The 24,477-nt window shown below is 45.0% G+C and overlaps 2 protein-coding genes across 3 annotated transcripts in view; one reads left to right on the forward strand and one right to left on the reverse strand.

The window, feature by feature from the left end:
• Positions 1–23,545, reverse strand: part of LOC131104362 (N-acetyltransferase family 8 member 3) — a 43,010-nt gene extending 19,465 nt beyond the window's left edge. The window contains exons 1-4 of one of the 2 annotated variants that reach the window (XM_058051454.1): positions 13,224–23,545; positions 10,429–13,106; positions 8,467–8,540; positions 8,259–8,379 (exon numbers count right to left, since the gene is read on the reverse strand). In XM_058051454.1, coding sequence (XP_057907437.1) covers positions 12,397–13,106; positions 13,224–13,248 — 735 coding nt within the window. In that variant the 5' untranslated portion in view covers positions 13,249–23,545 and the 3' untranslated portion in view covers positions 8,259–8,379; positions 8,467–8,540; positions 10,429–12,396. Of the gene's footprint in view, positions 1–6,615; positions 8,380–8,466; positions 8,541–10,428; positions 13,107–13,223 lie in introns of those variants that run through there. The other variant, XM_058051453.1, reaches the window with a different exon arrangement.
• On the forward strand, positions 224–5,836 carry cbln4 (cerebellin 4 precursor). Its single transcript, XM_058051455.1, has 3 exons — positions 224–703; positions 2,264–2,380; positions 3,370–5,836. The coding sequence occupies exons 1-3, from the start codon at positions 434–436 to the stop codon at positions 3,565–3,567; spliced, it is 585 nt and encodes a 194-aa protein (XP_057907438.1). The 5' UTR covers positions 224–433; the 3' UTR covers positions 3,568–5,836.
• Positions 23,546–24,477: the final 932 nt, after the last annotated feature.

The raw sequence follows: 24,477 nt of genomic DNA on the forward strand, positions 1-24,477 counted from the left end.
CCCACCGCTGGCCTGGCACTCTCTGCAGGTGAGTAAAGGAGCGTCCCATTGATGACGAGGATGAAGTCACGTCAGCCATTTATCATAAAAGAGCCGCCAGATGAATTCCGTATCAGCCAAAGTCCCGGCCACGTTCATGCGCACGCTTCATTAAAGGCGCGTGCGCGCAGAGGGGCTGGCCGCAGGGGCGCGCGCACCGAGGCTTCACACACCAGCGCGCGGATCCGAGCGCGGCGGCGGGTCCCTGCTGCGTGACGGCCGGCCGGATGCGATCGGAAGAGAAAGGCTCGCTCGGATTCGGTTTCTTTGAACGACTCCCGCCGTGTTTCGCCGCGGGGGGACCGCGGACCGGACGGGGGCGTCGCGCGAGGTGAGGGTGCCCGTGGCGGACGTGGCGCCGGCGCGCGTCGTGCGGAGCCGCTCGGAGACCACCATGGGGGTCCTGGGCTGGACCGCGCTCCTGTGGGCCGTGATGGCGGCGCCGCTGGGGGCCCACGACAACGACACGGAGCCCGTCGTGCTGGAGGGCAAGTGTCTGGTGGTGTGCGACTCCAACCCGGCCGCCGACTGGAGGGCGTCCAACTCGCCGCTCGGCATCTCCGTGCGCGCCGCCAACTCCAAGGTGGCCTTCTCGGCCGTGCGGAGCAACAACCACGAACCCTCCGAGATGAGCAACAAGACCAGGATCATCTACTTCGATCAGGTAGAGGACTCTAATCATGTTAAAAAGTGTATTCAGAAGGTTTTCTATGTCTTATTTGCTCTTATTATGTCTAATATATTCATAGGAGTGTAAAGGTAGCTGTAGGGGTGTTATTTCAGGTTCAGAGGACTCTAATCATGTTAGAAAGTGGATTTAGAAGCTTTTCTATGTCTTATTTTCTCTTATTATGTCTAATATATTGTTCATGGGAGTGTAAAGGTAGTTATAGGGGTGTTATTTCAGGTTTAGAGGGCTCTAATCATGTTAAAAAAGTGTATTTAGAAGCTTTTCTATGTCTTATTTGCTCTTATTATGTCTAATATATTGTTCATGGGAGTGTAAAGGTAGTTATAGGGGTGTTATTTCAGGTTTAGAGGGCTCTAATCATGTTAGAAAGTGGATTTAGAAGCTTTTCTATGTCTTATTTGCTCTTATTATGTCTAATATATTGTTCATGGGAGTGTAAAGGTAGTTATAGGGGTGTTATTTCAGATTTAGAGGGCTCTAATCATGTTAGAAAGTGTATTCAGAAGCTTTTCTATGTCTTATTTGCTCTTATTATGTCTAATATATTCATAGGAGTGTAAAGGTAGCTGTAGGGGTGTTATTTCAGGTTTAGAGGACTCTAATCATGTTAGAAAGTGTATTCAGAAGCTTTTCTATGTCTTATTTGCTCTTATTATGTCTAATATATTGTTCATGGGAGTGTAAAGGTAGTTATAGGGGTGTTATTTCAGGTTTAGAGGGCTCTAATCATGTTAAAAAGTGTATTTAGAAGGTTTTCTATGTCTTATTTTCTCTTATTATGTCTAATATATTGTTCATGGGAGTGTAAAGGTAGATATAGGGGTGTTATTTCAGGTTTAGAGGGCTCTAATTATGTTAAAAAGTGTATTTAGAAGGTTTTCTATGTCTTATTTTATCTTATTATGTCTAATATATTGTTCATGGGAGTGTAAAGGTAACTATAGGGGTGCTATTTCAGGTTTAGAGGGCTCTAATCATGTTAAAAAGTGTATTTAGAAGGTTTTCTATGTTTTATTTTCTCTTATTATGTCTTATATATTGTTCATGGGAGTGTAAAGGTAGCCATAGGGGTGCTATTTCAGGTTTAGAGGACTCTAATCATGTTAAAAAGTGTATTTAGAAGATTTTCTATGTCTTATTTTCTCTTATGTCTAATATATTGTTCATAGGAGTGTAAAGGTAGCTATAGGGGTGTTATTTCAGGTTTAGAGGGCTCTAATCATGTTAGAAAGTGTATTTTGGAAGGTTTTCTATGTCTTATTTTCTCTTATTATGTCTAATATATTGTTAATGGGCGTGTAAAGGTGGCTGTAGGGGTGTTATTTAATGTCTAGTGGGCTCTAATGTGAAAAAGCATATTTAGAAGGTGCTAGTTACTACCAAATATTCCGTTTATGAATAAGGAATCCTACTTTGGGGAGTCGGCGTGGGAGGGATTAAGCGATGACAAAGACGTACGTCCACTTTGTGACGGTTCTGATGTTTGCTCTCTTTGACGCGACGGCGGTGCCGGTGTTGGTGTTGGTCTTGCAGGTTCTGGTAAACATCGGAAACTTCTTCACGTTGGAGTCGGTGTTTTTGTCCCCGAGGAAGGGAGTGTACAGTTTTAACTTCCACGTCATCAAAGTGTACCAGAGTCAAACCATACAGGTACGTCTCGCTTTCAGTGTCTGCTGTTAGTTGGCATGCTCACACTTTTAATAATCATAATAATCCTCATAATCATATCTACGTGGGATCCAGGTGTGTCCAAAGTGCGGCCCGGGCATCATTTACTAAGAGACACAAGCAGAAATGTAAAAAAAACAGCTATTTGTACTAGATATATATATATATAGAGTCCAAATATTAGGAGGCAAAACCTGTGAGGAAAAAAGCTTTCAATATTATGAGAATAAAGTTCTAATATTACGAGGAATATAATGTCACTTTAGGGGCATAGAGTTGAAATATGAAAGAAAAATGTCATAAAATGATGACACAAACAAAAATGAAGTGTTTTTAAAAAATTGGTTGCCATAACGACTTTACAAGAAGAAAGTTAAAATAACTGTAAAATTTAAAACAAGCAAAAATGGAGAAAAACTAATTTTACAATAAAGCCGAGAGAAAAAAAATTCCTATTCCTTAGGATGAACTCATGAGAAATAATTGTCATTTTAAAATATTTCAAAAGTGCTAATATTATGAGGAACAAACAAAACAAATAAAGTTATCATCTTGGAAATAGTTTAAAAAAACAGCTATAATTTTACAATAAAGTCAAAATATTAAGAGAAAATATGGTTTTCTACAGAGGAAAAAAAGTCACAATTTTCCGAGAATAGCATGAAAAAAAAAATCATTGGAATATCAAGAAAAAATGCCTTACTTAAAGTCGGAATATAAGGAGAAGTACGAGGGAATTATTGGGAATAAATAAAGTCCAAATCGACAAGAAGAAAAGAGCCGCGATAAAGTATATTCATATTGAGAATAATTTTGCTTTTTACGGACCGAAGCGGGGTGAAAGAGTATATTTGGGAGGGGGGGTGGGGGGGCCAAAGCTGCACGCCATGGCGTTTGACTACGGAAAACGTTTGCCCCCCCGCGGAGCCAAGACGCTGAGCGGCTGAGCTTTGGGGATTGTGTGCTTCCAGGTGAACCTGATGCTGAACGGGCGGCCGGTCATCTCGGCCTTCGCGGGGGACAAGGACGTGACCCGCGAGGCGGCCACCAACGGGGTCCTGCTGTACCTGGAAAAGGAGGACAAAGTCTACCTGAAGCTGGAGAAGGGCAACCTGGTGGGCGGGTGGCAGTATTCCACCTTCTCCGGCTTCCTCGTCTTTCCGCTGTAGGAGGAAAGACGAGGACAGGAAGGAGGAGGAGGGGACACCAGAGATCATCTCTGACATGTCGGCGCTGTTCCGCCAAAACAACATGGCTGCCACCGCTTCGCCAAAGCGGGACGCACAAAAGCCTTTTCTTTTGGAGGACGTCCGGCCAGCATGTTGTCACGGCAACCGCCATTCAGCTACGTTTCATCAACGTGGACTATCGGCGGACGTCACGGTTCTACGCTCCTTTCTGTACCGCCCCCCCCCCCCCCCCCTCCCCGGCCCCCCAACAATAGATCCATACGGCCTGGCGTCCGGATGGAATGGCGTTGAGAAGACGCACTGAAAGACGCTGTGATGTGTGGTATTCTCCACTGGCCACTAGGTGTCACTAAGGTCACATTAGCCACAGTCCTGGTGGGGGGGCGGGGGGGCACAGCCTTTCCTCCACGCTCATTTGTTGTAAATATGCTAAGAAGTCATACGCATGTCATCTCAGCTTGGTCACAAAAGGCCCATTATTAATAATACAATTATGATTATATTATAATGATGCACTTTGCTGTCCCTATTTTTAGCATCCTAATATTTCAACTTTCTTCGGAAATCATCTTTGGGACTTTTCTTCTCCGAATACTTTGACTCTTAAAAAGTCAGGGTTAGCTAGAATACAAAAATGAAGAAATCATAAAATTATGACAAAGAAATGAAGAAAGAAAGACAAACCAAATAAAGTTATGATTTTTGAAAAAGAGCCGAGTTGGCAGGACAAGACCAGCCCTCGGGTCCTCGCATGATTTTATAGAAATATGGAAAAATAGGCTGCTAACCTTTTTCCGTTCTTCAGTAATCAGCTGTAGAACATAGGAAAGTTTCAAGAAAATATCGGTTCCTGACTAAAAAAAAAGGAGAAAATATGTATTTGTATATGTATGTACTTTGACACAAATGTACTATTCTATACCATAACATCATTTAAAAATGTAACACCAAGAACTATTTCCATGCGTGTACAAGTGTGTACTAGCGTGTACAAGCGTGTACTAGCGTGTACTAGCCTTACAACTAGCCCCCTCCACGCGTCCACCCCCTCCCCGTCCAGCTCCTATAAATGCACTCCTGCCACCTGGTGGCCATTTTTATGGCTTAAAATGACCCTGAAGCAAATGCATTAGCGGGGAGTTGCACCATCACCTCTTTTAGCCGCACACATATATGTAAATATTTGGTATATGGTATTGAGTGAGTTAATAATACTATGCTTTCTCACTGATATGACAAAGCTTAAAAGCATGTTTGACTTGAAATATATGATATAAATATACACGCTAAGATCATACATGGAGGGAATACGGCGCCGGCAGGATGACAATATGGCCACCATCGGCTGGAGGAGAGGATGCTGTCCATGCTTCCTTTCCTTGCATCCTTGGGACATTTGCCCTCGACACGCGACGGCGGCGTTCCAAAGGCCAAAGGTCATCAAGCCACGAGACAAAGCTTGTCTATTCATGGAAGAGTTATGTATCGTTACGTAAGACCACGCCCGGTATGAGGAGAGCTGCACTACTTGATGGCCACCAGCGGAGGCGCTGTTATGATGTTATGTTATGTTATGATATCTTGGCCCACGTGGGTTGGTTCTGGTTTGACTCCCGTGTTCCAGCTCGCCACGCATCCGTAGACCAGTTCCAACGGGTCCGTCTGAAGACCAGTCGGAAGAAAACTCAACAAGTTTAGTCTTTAAAATGACTGCTAGATGCTTTTTATTTATTTTAGTTTACGTGTTAAATTCTAAATTTAGAATGTACCACACTTCCCCCCCCGGGAAAAAGGAATATTTAACATCACCAAAGTGCCGAAGGGTAAAATAACCGAAACGGCAGCCACGTTTTCTTGGACTTCCTGTTTGGATGGCATGTGTATCCTGTTTAGGAGCCGAACCAGTTAGACTTTATCCTAGGATGACGGACTCTGGGGGGGGGGGATAGACGGATAGACGTGAAAGGCCCTAAAGTACTGCAGTACTGAAGTACTCCTAAGTACTGCAGCTACTCAGCATCTCGTTCCACACCTAATTTGCATGCTATCTGGGGACTGCTATGATATGCTGTGATGAGCTGGGGTGGGAGGGATGGAATTTCTGGTATGTTAATATTCCAAAGAAGCTGATTCCAAGCATCATCATTTCATGTGTGAATATTCCTTGGTGTTCCCTGGATGTGATGTAATAATAAATGCAAACGGAGTCTTGAATGCTGAACGTATCATGGCTGTGTTTGTTTCCATGTATGGGGGCCAGGGATAACCAGGAAGTTAGCCTGGCTACCAGGAAGTTAGCCTGGCTACCAGGAAGTTAGCTTTGCTACCAGGAAGTTAGCCCGGGCTACCGGGAAGTTAGCCCGGCTACAGGGAAGTTAGCCCGGGCTACAGGGAAGTTAGCCCGGGCTACAGGGAAGTTAGCCCGGGCTACAGGGAAGTTAGCCCGGGCTACCGGGAAGTTAGCCCGGGCTACCGGGAAGTTAGCCCGGGCTACCGGGAAGTTAGCCCGGCTACCGGGAAGTTAGCCCGGCTACCGGGAAGTTAGCCCGGCTACCGGGAAGTTAGCCCGGGCTACCGGGAAGTTAGCCTTGCTATCAGGAAGTTAGCCCGGCTACCAGGAAGTTAGCCCTGCTACCAGGAAGTTAGCCCTGCTACCAGGAAGTTAGCCCTGCTACCAGGAAGTTAGCCTTGCTACCAGGAAGTTAGCCTTGCTACCAGGAAGTTAGCCTTGCTACCAGGAAGTTAGGCCGGCTACCAGGAAGTTAGGCCGGCTACCAGGAAGTTAGCCTTGCTACCAGGAAGTTAGCCTTGCTACCAGGAAGTTAGCCCGGCTACCAGGAAGTTAGCCAGGCTACCAGGAAGTTTCCTGGCAGCATTGCTAACGTCCTGTTAGCCTGGCTACCAGGAAGTTTCCTGGCAGCATTGCTAACGTCCTGTTAGCCTGGCTATCTTTACTGCTACTTTTGCTAACTTCCTGGCAGCATTGCTAACTTCCTGTTAGCCTGACTAACTTCCCGTTACCTTAGCTAATTTCCTGGCAGCATTGCTAACTTCCTGTTAACCTGGCTATCTTTACTGCTACTTTTGCTAACTTCCTGGCAGCATTGCTAACTTCCTGTTAGCCTGGCTATCTTTGCTGGTACTTTTGATAACTTCCTGGCAGCATTGCTAACTTCCTGTTAGCCTGGCTATCTTTGCTGGTACCTTTGCTAACCTCCTGGCAGCATGGATAACTTCCTGTTAGCCCTGTGAACCTCCAGGTAACCAAGCTAACTTCTGGTGGCCTGTCCCAACGTTGTGCTAGCCGGGGGTAACTTCATAGTAGCGTGGCTAAATTCCCGGTGATTTCAGCGTTTATGCGACGGCAGCATTTTCATACGCAGCATTTTCCTGATGTGTGTGTTGCGGGTTTTGGATCATTTCTGCGCTTGCCCCCGCGGGCCAGCATACTTGACCCCCCCAAAGTGAAGTGTCACACAGCATCGGAGGCGTGTGAATTTAATGATCAAGCGTCTTTTTTCTCTGTGCCCGCGTCCTCGTGGAAAAAGAAACTATTCAAACCCAAAACCTTCAAGTGGGTCGTGGGTGCTTTCATTGCCGTGGAAGGCCGCTCGGTGGGGGCCATAAACGACGCCCCCGACTGACCCAGAGGCTTTGCCTTAGCAACTGTTGCTAGGCACAACATTTTGCTTTTTTTACACCAACAAAAGGACATTGACACCACGGCAACTCTGGATTCAAACACGAAATTGAGGTTTTGACACCGTTTTCATTCTCATTCACTGCAGAAACTGGAAAAAAAACGGAGACACACAAACGCAACACTTGGAAGGTGACGTCAGCGAATCATCGCAAATCACACGCTCGATCTTTTCATCGTGTCAGGAAAAGCACAACGCTGCTGTCTAACTGTTAGCACACTTTTAATAACTAGATGACATATTTAATACACTTATACAATATACATGTTCCTACATTACAATTCATTCATAGTCAAAAAGACGCTAATTCATACATTAAACGTATGATTAGTGATGTATTTCTTTATGATTTCAACTCTATGCTATACAAAAAGTGACATCACTTTCCCTCAAAATATGAAATCATGTTAGAACCCGACTTTTTCCCCCGTAAGAGGACCTACTCTGCTCATTTTCCACCCTTTGTATTGAGTGGTCAGCTACACGCTTTCTAGATCTTCCATAATCTGCACCTATTCAGATGGATTTCATGCTTCATTTTTCTTTTTTTTTGTAATTCTTATTTCCATAACATTTTATCTTCCTTCTCATAACAATAGAACTTTTTCCATAACCTCATAACATTACATTTCTTTACAATTTCAACATTATGCTCCTAAAATGTTATTATTGTTCTTTTTCTTGTTAGATGACGTTTGCTGATGTTCCCATTTTTGCTGTTTTTTTAAGTTTTCATGATAATTTCTATTTTTATCGCATGCTTTGTGCCAATAAAAAAAACCACAGGCTGCAAACGGCCCCCGGGCCGCACTTTGCGTGCCAACTACTACTCGACAGCATTGATAAGGAAATAGAATTCTTGTGTTTGAGGAGAAGGATCCCAGATGAAAGCAGCTCGCTGCCGCCATGACGCTAACCGCTCCCGACACGCCGGCTCTCAGCGTATCCATCAAAATAGAATAACGCTACCTTTGGATGTTTTCCTGAGCGAGCTGCGTTACGTCAGGTTGATGCTAGCTGGCGTGGACATCCCCGAGACATGGAACCGCCGTCGTCTCATCTTTGGCGAAGGATGGCGGCGGTCTACTTCCTGTCGTGGCGGATCCCATAAAAGAAAACACATTAGTCACGTTGATGCACAATGACAGCGAAGAAGAGAAATGCTTTGGCCAATCACCTTTTAGCGCCACAGGAAGTGAAGTCTGGCGTGTCCTCAGATGGACCTCCAGGTGGACCTTCAGCTCCTAACCGCTGATCAATGGAGAAGAAGAAAAACAAAGTTTGTTTTGTTTGTGTTGCCTTGTTAGCTAGAAAGCTACTTCCTGGTTCCTGGAGGCTTATGACCGTGCTGCATTTGAAAATACTGGAAATCAGAGATCTTCCACTTGTAGCATACATAAGAAGCTCATATTTGATTTTCAAAGACAGAATTTAACTTGTAATATTTTTGGCAGCCTTCATTAAAGCCATCATTAAAAAAAAAATAACTGAAAACGACATACTAAGATGGTAGGGGATTTTGTTAGCTAGCAAGCTAACCCCTGCTGCACACATTGGACTAGGACTGTACCTAAGAAGCTCAAATTTGGTTTGTTTTGAAAAAAATACTTAACTATTCATCTTTAAGGAGGACTCCGTCCTTTTAAAAGTATTCCACTTAACTGAAACAACTTACTAAGATGATAAACCAACACAAATTGGTCTGTCTGTTAGCTAGCGAGCTAACCCCTGCTGCCCACATTGGTCTAGGACTGTACCTAAGAAGCTAGAATTTGGTTTGTTTTGAAAAAAATACTTAACTATTCATCTTTTAGGAGGACTGCGTCCTTTTAAAAGTATTCCACTTAACTGAAACAACTTACTAAGATGATAAACCAACACAAATTGGTCTGTTTGTTAGCTAGCGAGCTAACCCCTGCTGCACACATTGGACTAGGACTGTACCTAAGAAGCTCAAATTTGGTTTGTTTTGAAAAAAAAAAAAATACTTAACTACTCATCTTTTTGGAGCACTCCATCCTTTTAAAAGGATTCCACTTGACTGAAACAATTTACTAAGATGGTAGACGAATTTGTGTTGGTTTGTTTGTTAGCTAGCGAGCTACTCTCTGGTTCATGAACAAGGTGACTCGTGGTGCATTCAGGGCTGCTGGGAAATAAGAGACATTACACTTGGAGCGTAAACAAGCAAATCTTTGTTTTGTTTATGAAAAAACAAACAATTAACTGTTTTGGCAGACCCAATCATTAAAAAAAGCTATATTTAGCTAAAAGCTACATGCTAAGATGGGAATGAGTGGCGCCTCCTGCTGGTTTTGTTTGTCCCGCCCTGTGGCTCCTGTATGTTTTATTATAAAAGGAATATTTACGTATATCGGCCGTCATCGGTATTCTTGGTGACGTCAAAAGGGGGCGTGGCCGGCCCGCGACCGCTAACGAAGCTCAACCAGGCTTTCCACGTAAAAAGAAGACGCGCGTTAGCATCCGCCACAGGCCTCCCACGCGGGACCGCAGGAGCGGGATTTTTAATTAGCCAAGTCTGATTTGTAAATGAGCTTTCATGTGCCAGAAGTAATAAGAAGGGAAGTTAGTGACGAGAGAGACCAAACACGCTGCTGAGGAAACACCATGTTCTCTACCCCCCCCACCCCCCCGAGATTACCCGGCCCGACTTAGCATGCTAATAAAAACACTGGTGAGATAATTCAACGGCGCCGTCACATCAAAGTGGTTCTAATTATTGCTGACAGGAGGAGCCTCACTGATTATGCCCATATTAGGAAATGGCTTCACTTCCTTTTTGAAGGACTTTAATATATTCAGAGCAAAAAAAACTCCATCATAAAGTAGAATGCTGCTTATAATAATAATAATAATAATGATGATGATAATGCATAATAAAACCATAAACAAACAACTATTTATTGCTATTGCCTACTTTGAAAAACAATACATCAAAATAGTGATTAGTCATTATTTTCACTATGTATATTATCATTTTAAGAAAAATAAACAATAAATAACTAATTAGTTTTTATCATTTTCATATTGTATATGTATAATAATGAATACATTAAATAAATAATAAAAATAATAATAAAATAAAGCCATATTTGACAATGAATTGAATCATATTTACATATGGGTCCTCGTGCCCTTCTGGTGTGGGGTGTGGCCTCTCACTTGGGGGGGTGGGGGGGGGTCCTCTCTTCCGGGTTGCCTGCCCCCGTTTGTGGTCAGGATTGCCTCTCTGTGGCCCCTCGCTCCTGGTGGCTCGGCCTGGCTGCGTAGGTCGGGGTCCTGGATGTAGCCGCCCGTCACTTGGGAAATCGGAACCAGTTTTTCACTGAAGCTTTTCCACGCTTTCCACGCCGCATTCCCAGGCTCGTTGTTGACTACCTCAAAGGTGCCTTCACTGCAGCGGGCGAGCTCGTTTACACAGAAAAACATCAACAGATGATAGCATTTAGCATCACGCCACTCTCACCCGACACCAACTTTATACAGGAGCTCACTAAAGCCGTTTGGTCCGAACCGGGCCCTGATTGGTCACCTCGGTATTCTCATAGGTTACGGCATTGACCTGCATAGACACCTAGCTACACGCTGCTATTAGCCAATATGGCGCACACACACACACACACACACACACACACACACACACACACACACACACACACACAGTCACATGAATGGAAACACTCCTGTGTGGTTCTTTTGTTTGCTCTTACTTCTAATCGGACTTATTTGGCCGGCATACGCATGGCGGGAGAATGTACTCTTTATCGTCTTAGCATGGCACACGCACACACACACATGCACACGCACACACACACACACACACACACACACGCAGTCTTCTCAGCTGCCAAGAATTAGAACGTTCCAAGATCCAAGATCCTGACACTGTTGCATTTTTCATTGGCATTGGAAGCCAAGAGTGTTGAGGTCTTGGAAGTCAGCCGGCATGAATTCCTCCGAGGTAGACGGATTCCGCTTGTGCCTGGAAAGAGGCTTACCTCCAAATCCCCCTCCTTCCTCACACCTTTAGGAACAATGGCCGGGAATATTCCCAGTCATCCGGACGCTTACTCTAGCGTCTTCTTCTAGCGGCCACTCCACTCAATCCACGGCAAGACGTCCTATCCGGTCTTGGAATTGGAGAACAATAGCCCCGGGATTAGTCCCACATTAGTCCCTCTCCAATGACTGGAACTTTTCCTAATTAAACCATTCATTCATTCATTTTCTGCCGCTTTTCCTCACAAGGGTCGCGGGGGTGCTGGAGCCTATCCCAGCTGTCTTGGGGCGAGACAGCTGGGATAGCTGGTGGCCAGCCAATCACAGGGCACATATAGACAAACAACCATTCACACTCACATTCATACCTATGGACAATTTGGAGTGGCTAATTAACCTAGCATGTTTTTGGAATGTGGGAGGAAACCGGAGTACCCGGAGAAAACCCACGCATGCAAACTCCACACAGAGATGGCCGAGGGTGAAGGGTGGAATTGAACCCTGGTCTCCTAGCTGTGAGGTCTGCGCGCTAACCACTCGACCACCGTGCCGCCCTTAAACCATACAATTGATACTTTTTTACAAGTTAATGTTTTTTTCTTTTTTCTGTGCTTCAAAAATGAATTTAAGAAACAATTTTAATAAAAAAAAAACATTTTTAAAGTTGAAATGAAAATTAAATTTTTAAAAAATCAAAATTTTTTGCACATTTTGTGAGAGTAAAATCTTAATATTGTGATGTTACATACTTTTTTGGTGAGTAAATGTAAGATTGCAACCTTTTTGGTCATATTAAGCGTTTTTAAGATTTGTTTTATGAAATAATATTTCCAAATAAAAACTGGCAATAATTGTAATTTGATATATTTGTAAAGATTCTACTTTTTGTTAAGATGTCATTCCCATGCCAGTAATAAAGAGGAAGTTCCCGTGTGGCTGCGTCTTGTCCGGGCAAGAAAGGAGGCGGCTATTTGAGGTCTGGCGTTTATTTCTCCAGGCGGAGCCTACCATTCATGGAGGCGCGGTGTCAATCAGAGCGGAGAACAGTCAACGTGCGGCAACAGGAAGTGACGGTCGTGCGACGCGGTCAGAGGACTTTCTCCATGCGGGTCACGGTGATCCTGGCCAGGCTGGCGATCCAGCGGTTGGCGTGCGTGGCGCCGTGCGACGCCGTTTGAACGAAGCCCATCTTCCGAAGCAGGGAGGCGGCGCCCGCCTGCGGCGAGCTGACGTCCAGGACGAGGCGAGCGAAGCCCCGCTCCTTGCAGAAGTCAAAAGCGTGCTGGGTCAGCCGGGAGCCCGTGTTCCTGCGGCGCCACGGGAACGCCACCACCACGTGGGACAGCTCGCCGCCGGCCCCGCTTCCGTCCTCCACCGCCCCCATCGCCACGCCGCCGTTAGCGTTGTCCCCTCCCCTTCGCCCCACCACGGCAACCACGCCCACCAGCCTCCCGTCCGCCTCCGCCACCCAGAATCCGTTATCCGGGTTGTCCAGGTAGTTGGCGGGGATGTCGGCCATGTCTGCGCCCAGCCTCCTGGCCAGGTAGCCCTCGTAGATCTCGTGGCAGCAGAAGTAGATGAGCCCCGCCCACGCCGCCCCGAAGAGCAGCGCCTGGAAGTAGGAGCTTCCCCCGAGCACGTAGCCCGCCACGGAGAGGCTCAGGGCCACGCCCATGTGGTCCGGGTGGCTCATGGCCTGGAAGAAGGCCGGGTAGATGTTCTCGCGGACACCGTCACGGAACAGCTCGGCGACGGCGCGCTGATCCGAGGGTCGGTACTCCCGAATGGAGAGCTGGACTGGGGGGGGGGGGGGGGGGGGGGGGGGGGCAGAGAGGCTTTAACTCACGGCGGTCCAGACGCTTCCGAGACGTCGGCCTTCCCAAGCGGAGCAGGCCGGTTGGAAAAGCAACTTACCCTCCTTTTTCTGGGCCATGACCATTCCTTCCTCCTTCTTCCTCCTTCCTTCTTCGTCTTCTGTGCAACTTCACATTCTCCACACTGTGCCCCCCCCCGACCCCCCCGAAACCCCCCAACTTAAGCTCGGGATAATCAGCCAATCACGGACGGGGTCAGATGGAATGTCACGCCAGCCCAGGAAGGCCGATGTTGCTCTCGTAACCTCCTTTATTTCAAATATTCTACTTTAGGGAACTCCGAATTAGGATTATTATATTGCGTCATAATATTCATATTTATATTTATATTATTTATTCTCAGCAAATTGAGACTTCCTTCCTGTCAAATGACTGCAGGTCGGACGTTGGATGGAAAACTAAAAGTTCATTCTTTTTTCTTGTGGAATTCCAGATGGGTTTTTTCCAGATCTGCTGATGTTGTTTTTGGATTTTCCAATTAGTTCAACTTTTTTTTCTCCTAATGATGACGTTATTCCCGTAATACTTGAACTTCCCGTAGCAGAACTTTTTCCACAAGCTAGTTTTCCAAAAATGACAACTTTATTTGCTGTTTTGTGCGCCTCCCATATTAGACGTATTCCAACTTGGGGACACGAAATTAAGATTTATTTTCACAGTATGATTCCCGTTTCCGTTCCGCCGGCCAATCAGATACCAGCCCCGTGCCGCACTTTGGACACCCCCACGCCAGCTTGAGAGGACTCCCGTTGATGGAAATAAAAGGTTAGTGTTTGCACCACGGATGCCCAAACTTCAATTACCTCGGATGACCAACTCTGCCGTCGAGGGGATGAGCACAAATCCGGGATGCATTTAAATGTCACGGGAATTCACGCTTTCAGCAAACCTTTTTTTTTTGTCCATGTCACCCGCAGGAAGACCTTGTCTCTCATGTGATCTCATTAAACCTGAACACCCACTTAAAGCAGCAAAGTCCTTCATGAATGAATGAACGAGTGCTGCTTAAAGCACCTCCCACTATTCCCACGCTGACGGATGGCACCTGAACACACCGCAACGCTCTCTATGCTCTCTCTTCAATATGGGCCCGGGTTCTGCTTCACCGTGTCACAAAACATGCTGGAATTCATCTTTCCATCTCTATGAACCACAGCAGTCCAGTGCTGGATGCACTCGTGCCTCAACACCAGACCACCACCACCACCATGCACGACGGCAGCTAAGGCTCAATTATGTTGCTGCTCACTTTGTTTTCCCCTCAGTGAACCGCAGCTCCCCAATGCTGGCGGCACTCGTGCACTCTATCACCACCATTCTTGGCAGCAGCCCAGTTTTGTTTAGCGGTGTCAGAGTTCATGCTAGCATTCATGTTTCCCTCTATGAACCACAACTCCCCAATGCTGGCGGCACTCGTGCCTCAACCCCAGACCACCACGCACGACGGCAGCTAAGGCTCAATTATGTTGCTGCTCACTTTGTTTTCCCCTCAGTGAACCGCAGCTCCCCAATGCTGGCGGCACTCGTGCACTCTATCACCACCATTCTTGGCAGCAGCCCAGTTTTGTTTAGCGGTGTCAGAGTTCATGCTAGCATTCATGTTTCCCTCTATGAACCACAACTCCCCAATGCTGGCGGCACTCGTGCCTCAACCCCAGACCACCACCACCACCATGCACGACGGCAGCTGAGGCTCAATTATGTTGCTGCTCACTTTGTTTTCCCCTCAGTGAACCACAGCTCCCCAATACTGGCGGCACTCGTGCACTCTACTATCACCACCATTCTTGGTAGCAGCCCCGTTTTGTTTTGCGGTGTCAGAGTTCATGCTAGCATTCATGTTTCCCTATATGAACCACAACTCCCCAATGCTGGCGGCACTCGTGCCTCAACCCCAGACCACCACCACCACGCACGACGGCAGCTAAGGCTCAATTATGTTGCTGCTCACTTTGTTTTCCCCTCAGTGAACCACAGCTCCCCAATGCTGGCGGCACTCGTGCACTCTATCACCACCATTCTTGGCAGCAGAGCCGTTTTGTTTTGCGGTGTCAGAGTTCATGCTAGCATTCATCTTCCCTCTATGAACCACAACTCCCCAATGCTGGCGGCACTCGTGCCTCAACCCCAGACCACCACCACCACGCACGACGGCAGCTAAGGCTCAATTATGTTGCTGCTCACTTTGTTTTCCCCTCAGTGAACCACAGCTCCCCAATGCTGGCGGCACTCGTGCCTCAACCCCAGACCACCACGCACGACGGCAGCTAAGGCTCAATTATGTTGCTGCTCACTTTGTTTTCCCCTCAGTGAACCGCAGCTCCCCAATGCTGGCGGCAGTCGTGCACTCTATCACCACCATTCTTGGCAGCAGAGCCGTTTTGTTTTGCGGTGTCAGAGTTCATGCTAGCATTCATGTTTCCCGATATGAACCACAACTCCCCAATGCTGGCGGCACTCGTGCCTCAACCCCAGACCACCACCACCACCATGCACGACGGCAGCTGAGGCTCAATTATGTTGCTGCTCACTTTGTTTTCCCCTCAGTGAACCGCAGCTCCCCAATACTGGCGGCACTCGTGCACTCTACTATCACCACCATTCTTGGTAGCAGCCCCGTTTTGTTTTGCGGTGTCAGAGTTCATGCTAGCATTCATGTTTCCCTATATGAACCACAACTCCCCAATGCTGGCGGCACTCGTGCCTCAACCCCAGACCACCACCACCACGCACGACGGCAGCTAAGGCTCAATTATGTTGCTGCTCACTTTGTTTTCCCCTCAGTGAACCACAGCTCCCCAATGCTGGCGGCACTCGTGCACTCTATCACCACCATTCTTGGCAGCAGAGCCGTTTTGTTTTGCGGTGTCAGAGTTCATGCTAGCATTCATCTTCCCTCTATGAACCACAACTCCCCAATGCTGGCGGCACTCGTGCCTCAACCCCAGACCACCACCACCACGCACGACGGCAGCTAAGGCTCAATTATGTTGCTGCTCACTTTGTTTTCCCCTCAGTGAACCACAGCTCCCCAATGCTGGCGGCACTCGTGCACTCTACTATCACCACCATTCTTGGCAGCAGTCCCGTTTTGTTTTGCGGTGTCAGAGTTCATGCTAGCATTCATGTTTCCCTCTATGAACCACAACTCCCCAATGCTGGCGGCACTCGTGCACTCTACTATCACCACCATTCTTGGCAGCAGCCCAGTTTTGTTTAGCGGTGTCAGAGTTCATGCTAGCATTCATGTTTCCCTCTATGAACCACAACTCCCCAATGCTGGTGGCACTCGTGCACTCTACTATCACCACCATTCTTGGCAGCAGAGCCGTTTTGTTTTGTGGTGTCAGAGCTCATGCTAGCATTCATGTTTCCCTCTATGAACCACAACTCCCCAATGCTGGCGGCACTCGTGCACTCTATCACCACCATTCTTGGCAGCAGAGCCGTTTTGTTTTGCGGTGTCAGAGTTCATGCTAGCATTCACGTTTCCTTCTATGAACCACAACTCCCCAATGCTGGCGGCACTCGTGCCTCAACCCCAGACCACCACCACCACGCACGACGGCAGCTAAGGCTCAATTATGTTGCTGCTCACTTTGTTTTCCCCTCAGTGAACCACAGCTCCCCAATGCTGGCGGCACTCGTGCACTCTATCACCACCATTCTTGGCAGCAGAGCCGTTTTGTTTTGCGGTGTCAGAGTTCATGCTAGCATTCATCTTCCCTCTATGAACCACAACTCCCCAATGCTGGCGGCACTCGTGCCTCAACCCCAGACCACCACCACCACGCACGACGGCAGCTAAGGCTCAATTATGTTGCTGCTCACTTTGTTTTCCCCTCAGTGAACCACAGCTCCCCAATGCTGGCGGCACTCGTGCACTCTACTATCATCACCATTCTTGGCAGCAGTCCCGTTTTGTTTTGCGGTGTCAGAGTTCATGCTAGCATTCATGTTTCCCTCTATGAACCACAACTCCCCAATGCTGGCGGCACTCGTGCACTCTACTATCACCACCATTCTTGGCAGCAGCCCAGTTTTGTTTAGCGGTGTCAGAGTTCATGCTAGCATTCATGTTTCCCTCTATGAACCACAACTCCCCAATGCTGGTGGCACTCGTGCACTCTACTATCACCACCATTCTTGGCAGCAGAGCCGTTTTGTTTTGTGGTGTCAGAGCTCATGCTAGCATTCATGTTTCCCTCTATGAACCACAACTCCCCAATGCTGGCGGCACTCGTGCACTCTATCACCACCATTCTTGGCAGCAGAGCCGTTTTGTTTTGCGGTGTCAGAGTTCATGCTAGCATTCACGTTTCCTTCTATGAACCGCAGCTCCCCAATGCTGGCGGCACTCATGCACTCTATCACCACCATTCTTGGCAGCAGAGCCGTTTTGTTTTGTGGTGTCAGAGTTCATGCTAGCATTCATGTTTCCCTCCATGAACCACAACTCTACAGGGTCCAGAGAAGCAAATCCAAGAGAAACGGTGACTGGCGGCCATCTTGTTTGTTTTAGATCTGACACTTGTTTACTTCTATGAACCAACAAAATAACACATTTATTGCCACTAACTAATCATCTGTGTACAACAATGTCGGCGTCACCAACGAGACCCCGTCCTTGGCGATGGCGACAGACCCCCCAGCCAGACAAACGGCATGCCAGAGTAAGACTCGTCGCCATTTCAACTTCCTTTGTCATAACCGAGCTCTTCCTGGCAGCGAATGTTCTAATTAGCGACCAGAACTTGGTGACCACCCCATCAGGTATTTGACTTTGATCATCTATTGACACGTGCCGGTATGGAGTCGTTGGATATGAACCAAGAAAAGCCAAGTTCCACTGTGTCAGCGCCACTTTCAGCGTGAAGACCGGTAGAAGGAACATGTGACTTTGCCGCTCGGGATGGATCCGGCATGCTGGGAAACTCCACGCGGAATCAAATGAACTACTTGAGCAAACATTATATATGGTTAATTTCTTCCGGGAACGCTTGAAAGCTGATTGGCCATCACGGGGAAAGGAGAGTCGGAGGAGGTTGCCACAGAAACGAGTGCGGCGCGTCCGCATCCCGACTGCTTGCTATGCTCGTCACACGGCGGCCGCATTAAGAGCATTAAATCCTCCTGGTATGCAGGCGTCATTTAAAAACACTCCAACTTTTTAACTCCGGTCCCAAAATCAACAACTTTCCTCCGAAGCGGCCGTGAGGTGCAAAAGCCTCCACAAATGCACCGGTGGTCCATTACCTTTATGAACGTGCACCACCAACGTCTCCGGCTGATGGAGTGCTCTCAGAGCTCATTAAAGCCTGGAGCCGTTCGCTGAGGTCGCCTGTCATATTTGGATTATTAGTCTTTGGATTTCAAGGACCGTCTCTGCGCTGCTTCTGTCGAGCCTGAAAAAGGACGCAAAATCTCAGCTAATCGTCATCCTGGAAATAAGAGGATTTCTCTCCTCCTCTCTCCCGCTAAAGATGCTCCACTTTGGGATTCCACTGAATAGAATTAGAACACCGGCCGAGGCTGCTGACAAAAGCCCAGGAAACTCTAAAGGTGAACGCAACCACTGCAAGGAGAACTCGTGTACAATAACAACAAGAATCCCTCGTTTATCACGCTTAATTGGTTCCAGACCCAACTGTGATGAGTGAATTTAGGACTCGCTTGTGGAATATTGGTGGTCAGAGCATGAAATACAGTTTACAACCTTCTAAATATGCTTTTCAACATGATTAGAGCCCTCTAAACATGAAATAACACCCCTAGAGTCACCTTGGCACTCCTATTACCCAATATGGTAGACTAAATAAGAGAAAATAAGACAGAAAACATGTTTACAACCTTCTAAATATGCTTTTCAACATGATTAGAGCCCTCTAGACATGAAATAACACCCCCATAGTCACCTTGGCACTCATACTACCCAATATGGTAGACTAAATAAGAGAAAATAAGACATACAAAACCTGTTTACAACCTTCTAAATATGCTTTTCAACATGATTAGAGCCCTCTAAACATGAAATAACGCCCCATAGTCACCTATACACTCCTATTACCCAATATGGTAGACTAAATAAGAGAAAATAAAACATAGAAAACCTGTTTACAACCTTCTAAATATGCTTTTCAACATGATTAGAGCCCTCTAGACATGAAATAATGCCCCATAGTCACCTTGGCACTCGTATTACCCAATATGGTAGACTAAATAAGAGAAAATAAGACAGAAAACATGTTTACAACCTTCTAAATATGCTTTTCAACATGATTAGAGCCCTCTAAACATGAAATAACACCCCATAGTCACCTTGGCACTCGTATTACCCAATATGGTAGACTAAATAAGAGAAAATAAGACAGAAAACATGTTTACAACCTTCTAAATATGCTTTTCAACATGATTAGAGCCCTCTAAACATGAAATAACACCCCTAGAGTCACCTTGGCACGCCTATTACCCAATATGGTAGACTAAATAAGATAAAATAAGACATAGAAAACCTGTTTACAACCTTCTAAATATGCTTTTCAACATGATTAGAGCCCTCTAAACACGAAATAACACCCCCATAGTCACCTTGGCACTCGTATTACCCAATATGGTAGACTAAATAAGAGAAAATAAGACAGAAAACATGTTTACAACCTTCTAAATATGCTTTTCAACATGATTAGAGCCCTCTAAACACGAAATAACACCCCCATAGTCACCTTGGCACTCGTATTACCCAATATGGTAGACTAAATAAGAGAAAATAAGACATAGAAAACCTGTTGACAACCTTCTAAATATGCTTTTCAACATGATTAGAGCCCTCTAGACATGAAATAACACCCCTATAGTCACCTATACACTACTATTACCCAATATGGTAGACTAAATAAGAGAAAATAAGACATAGAAAACCCGTTGACAACCTTCTAAATATGCTTTTCAACATGATTAGAGCCCTCTAGACATGAAATAACACCCCTATAGTCACCTATACACTCCTATTACCCAATATGGTAGACTAAATAAGAGAAAATAAGACATAGAAAACTTGTTGACAACCTTCTAAATATGCTTTTCAACATGATTAGAGCCCTCTAGACATGAAATAACACCCCTATAGTCACCTATACACTCCTATTACCCAATATGGTAGACTAAATAAGAGAAAATAAGACATAGAAAACTTGTTGACAACCTTCTAAATATGCTTTTCAACATGATTAGAGCCCTCTAGACATGAAATAACACCCCTATAGTCACCTATACACTCCTATTACCCAATATGGTAGACTAAATAAGAGAAAATAAGACATAGAAAACAAGTTTACAACCTTCTAAATATGCTTTTCAACATGATTAGAGCCCTCTAGACATGAAATAACACCCCCATAGTCACCTTGGCACTCCTATTACCCAATATGGTAGACTAAATAAGAGAAAATAAGACATAGAAAACCTGTTTACAACCTTCTAAATATGCTTTTCAACATGATTAGAGCCGTCTAGACATGAAATAACACCCCTATAGTCACCTATACATTCCTATTACCCAATATGGTAGACTAAATAAGAGAAAATAAGACATAGAAAACATGTTTACAACCTTCTAAATATGCTTTTCAACATGATTAGAGCCCTCTAAACATGAAACAACACCCCATAGTCACCTTGGCACTCGTACTACCCAATATGATAGACTAAATAAGAGAAAATAAGACATAGAAAACCTGTTGACAACCTTCTAAATATGCTTTTCAACATGATTAGAGCCCTCTAGACATGAAATAACACCCCTATAGTCACCTATACACTCCTATTACCCAATATGGTAGACTAAATAAGAGAAAATAAGACATAGAAAACTTGTTGACAACCTTCTAAATATGCTTTTCAACATGATTAGAGCCCTCTAAACATGAAATAACACCCCTATAGTCACCTTGGCACTCGTATTACCCAATATGGTAGACTACATAAGAGAAAATAAGACATAGAAAACCTGTTTACAACTTTCTAAAAATGCAGGACTTTCGGAAGAATTGACTTTCATTTCCACAAGATAACAGGGCTAACATGGTATGATAAATAAACAATAGAATAAAAAATCTATACTATCAATCAAAAAATATAAAGCGGGGGCTTTTCACTTTAAAAATCAACACGGTCCAACTTGATGTGGCAAACTGTTCCCAAGAAATATCATTAAATGCAGACAAGACTGAGGTGCAAAGTGTTTTTTGGTGCATTTAAAGTCATTACGTCGGCTGCACTCTGCATAAAAGCGAGAGAGAGAGAGAGAGGTGACATATTGGAGAATACAAATAAGGATGGAAGGGATGTGAAAATAAGGACATTTTCATCTGCCCAAGTTTGGAAAAAAAAAGGTGCACGACTGTCCTGGCTGCTCAGTACAATACAGCAGAGGCGTCGAGAGTGCGGCTTGGGGGCCATTTGTGGCCCGGGGCCAATAAATAAGGATATAATCACAGGGCAAGAAGTCCAAATATTAAGAGAACTGCGATGCTTTGAAAAGGTGCGAAAATCTAAATTTAGTCATTTGGAAGCTGAAGCTGGACTGAAATGCAGTGGAAATATGCTCAAATATAGAATGAAAGTAAGAGTAAATTGGCTCAAATCGGAAATTGAACCAACCATACTTTGACGTCATTGGGGTAGCAGTAGGTATGCCTAATCAGTCTCCAACAATGTCCCATCATGCTTTGCAGCACAGTTGTTAATATTAGGTGTTTATGTTGAGTTTTTTGGTTATTCTATATACATAAGTAAGGCTCCACCCTGGACTTTAGTCTTATATTGCAGTACTTACTGGAGGAATGAGTACTCTGAGACGTCAATCTTAGCTTATTTGGCATTGAGCAGTCAAATAGTTGAATTATAGTTGAAATAGAATAGAATAGAGTTGAAATATTATGTCAAAAATGTACTTCCTCAAAGTAGTAATATTATGAGAAACAAACAAAAAAAGAAAGTTGACATTTTTGGAAAATTAGGTTGTGGAAAATATGATGAATATGATGGGAATCAAGTCAGAATAATCTGGGAATACTATGACAGGAAGTATTTTTGGAAGAAAGTGTAAATATTTGAGGAAAACACAGTAAAAATCACCAAAGATGAAATATTGTATATGATGTGAAAGCTCCCAGCATATCTAGTACTAGTACTAGTACTAGTACTACCAATAATAATCTTTTGTGGCTAGCAAGCAGACGCGGCGGCCGGGGTCACATGACCCAGTATTTCCATGAATTGCGGTACCAAATCCCCGGTCTGCATGAAATAAAGTGGACATTTAAACCTTGTACGCCACTTCTTCTCTTTTGTGTCCCAACGAGGACTGGAAAAAGTGATTTTAGAAGACAAAAGGACAAGTTAGAATTCCTCCTCGTTATCCCGTCGCAGCAGCAAACATCAATTGAAGCTAATTGGCTGACGGCAGCGCTGAGTCGACACGCCGCCTTTCCGGATCTTTCTCCCCAACATAATCCCGCCTGGGTGAATGTAAAGTATTCATCCTTCTTACGTAAAGGCCGCCAAAGGAATGTCGCGTGACCACACGTAGACTTTTAGCTCGGATCGCCGGAGTGCATACGATGCGGCCCGACCGGACCTTTGGGACGGCCCGACTGGTTGTTGTCCGGCGTAAGTGACACCTCGCGGCAAACGTGCTCCCCTCCCCCGCCCGCTAATGGATGAGGCATCGCTCGCGTCCGCCGGAGGGAAGAGGCCAAAGAGAACGGCGGTTGGCACTAAGCTAGCGGCCTGACGTACGACTCCAGCCAGCATGCTAAAGCTAATAAGACCAAAATATTGGAGGTGATTTGCGTGCGCCCTGACTTGGTCCTCAGAGTGTTGCAAGCAGACATCGCTAATCATATTCATAGAAATATTTGCAGCTCTTTCACACAACTTTGGACAATTGTTTGGTGGACAAAATGGAAGTGGGAAAGATAAACAAAGATAGACAAAGACGGACAAAGATAGAGAAAGATAAACAAAGATAGACAAAGATAGACAAAGATGGACAAAGATAGACAAAGATAAACAAAGATAAACAAAGATAGACAAAGATAGAGAAAGATAAACAAAGATAAACAAAGATAGACAAAGACGGACAAAGATAGAGAAAGATAAACAAAGATGGACAAAGACGGACAAAGATAAAGAAAGATAAACAAAGATGGACAAAGATGGACAAAGATGGACAAAGACAGACAAAGATAGACAAAGATGGACAAAGACGGACAAAGATAAAGAAAGATAAACAAAGATGGACAAAGATGGACAAAGACAGACAAAGATGGACAAAGACAGACAAAAATAGAGAAAGATAAACAAAGATAGACAAAGACGGACAAAGACAGACAAAGACGGACAAAGACAAACAAAGACGGACAAAGATAGAGAAAGATAGACAAAGACAGACAAAGACGGACAAAGACGGACAAAGACGGACAAAGACAGACAAAGACGGACAAAGACGGACAAAGACGGACAAAGATGGACAAAGACAGACAAAGACGGACAAAGACGGACAAAGACGGACAAAGACGGACAAAGATAGAGAAAGATAAACAAAGATGGACAAAGATAGACAAAGACGGACAAAGACGGACAAAGATGGACAAAGACGGACAAAGATGGACAAAGACGGACAAAGATGGACAAAGACAGACAAAGATAGAGAAAGATAAACAAAGATGGACAAAGACAGACAAAGATAGAGATAGATAAACAAAGATGGACGAAGACAGACAAAGATAGAGATAGATAAACAAAGATGGACAAAGACAGACAGACAGACAAAGACAGACAAAGATAGAGAAAGATAAACAAAGATGGACAAAGATAGACAAAGACAGACAAAGACGGACAAAGACGGACAAAGATGGACAAAGACGGACAAAGATGGACAAAGACAGACAAAGATAGAGAAAGATAAACAAAGATGGACAAAGACAGACAAAGATAGAGATAGATAAACAAAGATGGACGAAGACAGACAAAGATAGAGAAAGATAAACAAAGATGGACGAAGACAGACAAAGATAGATAAAGATGGACAAAGATAGAGAAAGATAAACAAAGACAGACAAAGATAGAGAAAGACAGACAAAGACAAAGACGGACATACAAGGTGGTGCGACACGCACACAAGAGGCCTGGACGGCGGTAGAGGACTATTGTGGGAATTCCAAGCTCTGACTTGTCTTCCTTATCTAAATGAAGATAAAGAAATGTTTAACTAAGCGCAGGCTGCTAGCTCG

The sequence above is a fragment of the Doryrhamphus excisus genome, chromosome 16 (genome assembly GCF_030265055.1).
Source record: "Doryrhamphus excisus isolate RoL2022-K1 chromosome 16, RoL_Dexc_1.0, whole genome shotgun sequence".
NCBI classification, from domain to species: Eukaryota; Metazoa; Chordata; class Actinopteri; order Syngnathiformes; family Syngnathidae; genus Doryrhamphus; species Doryrhamphus excisus.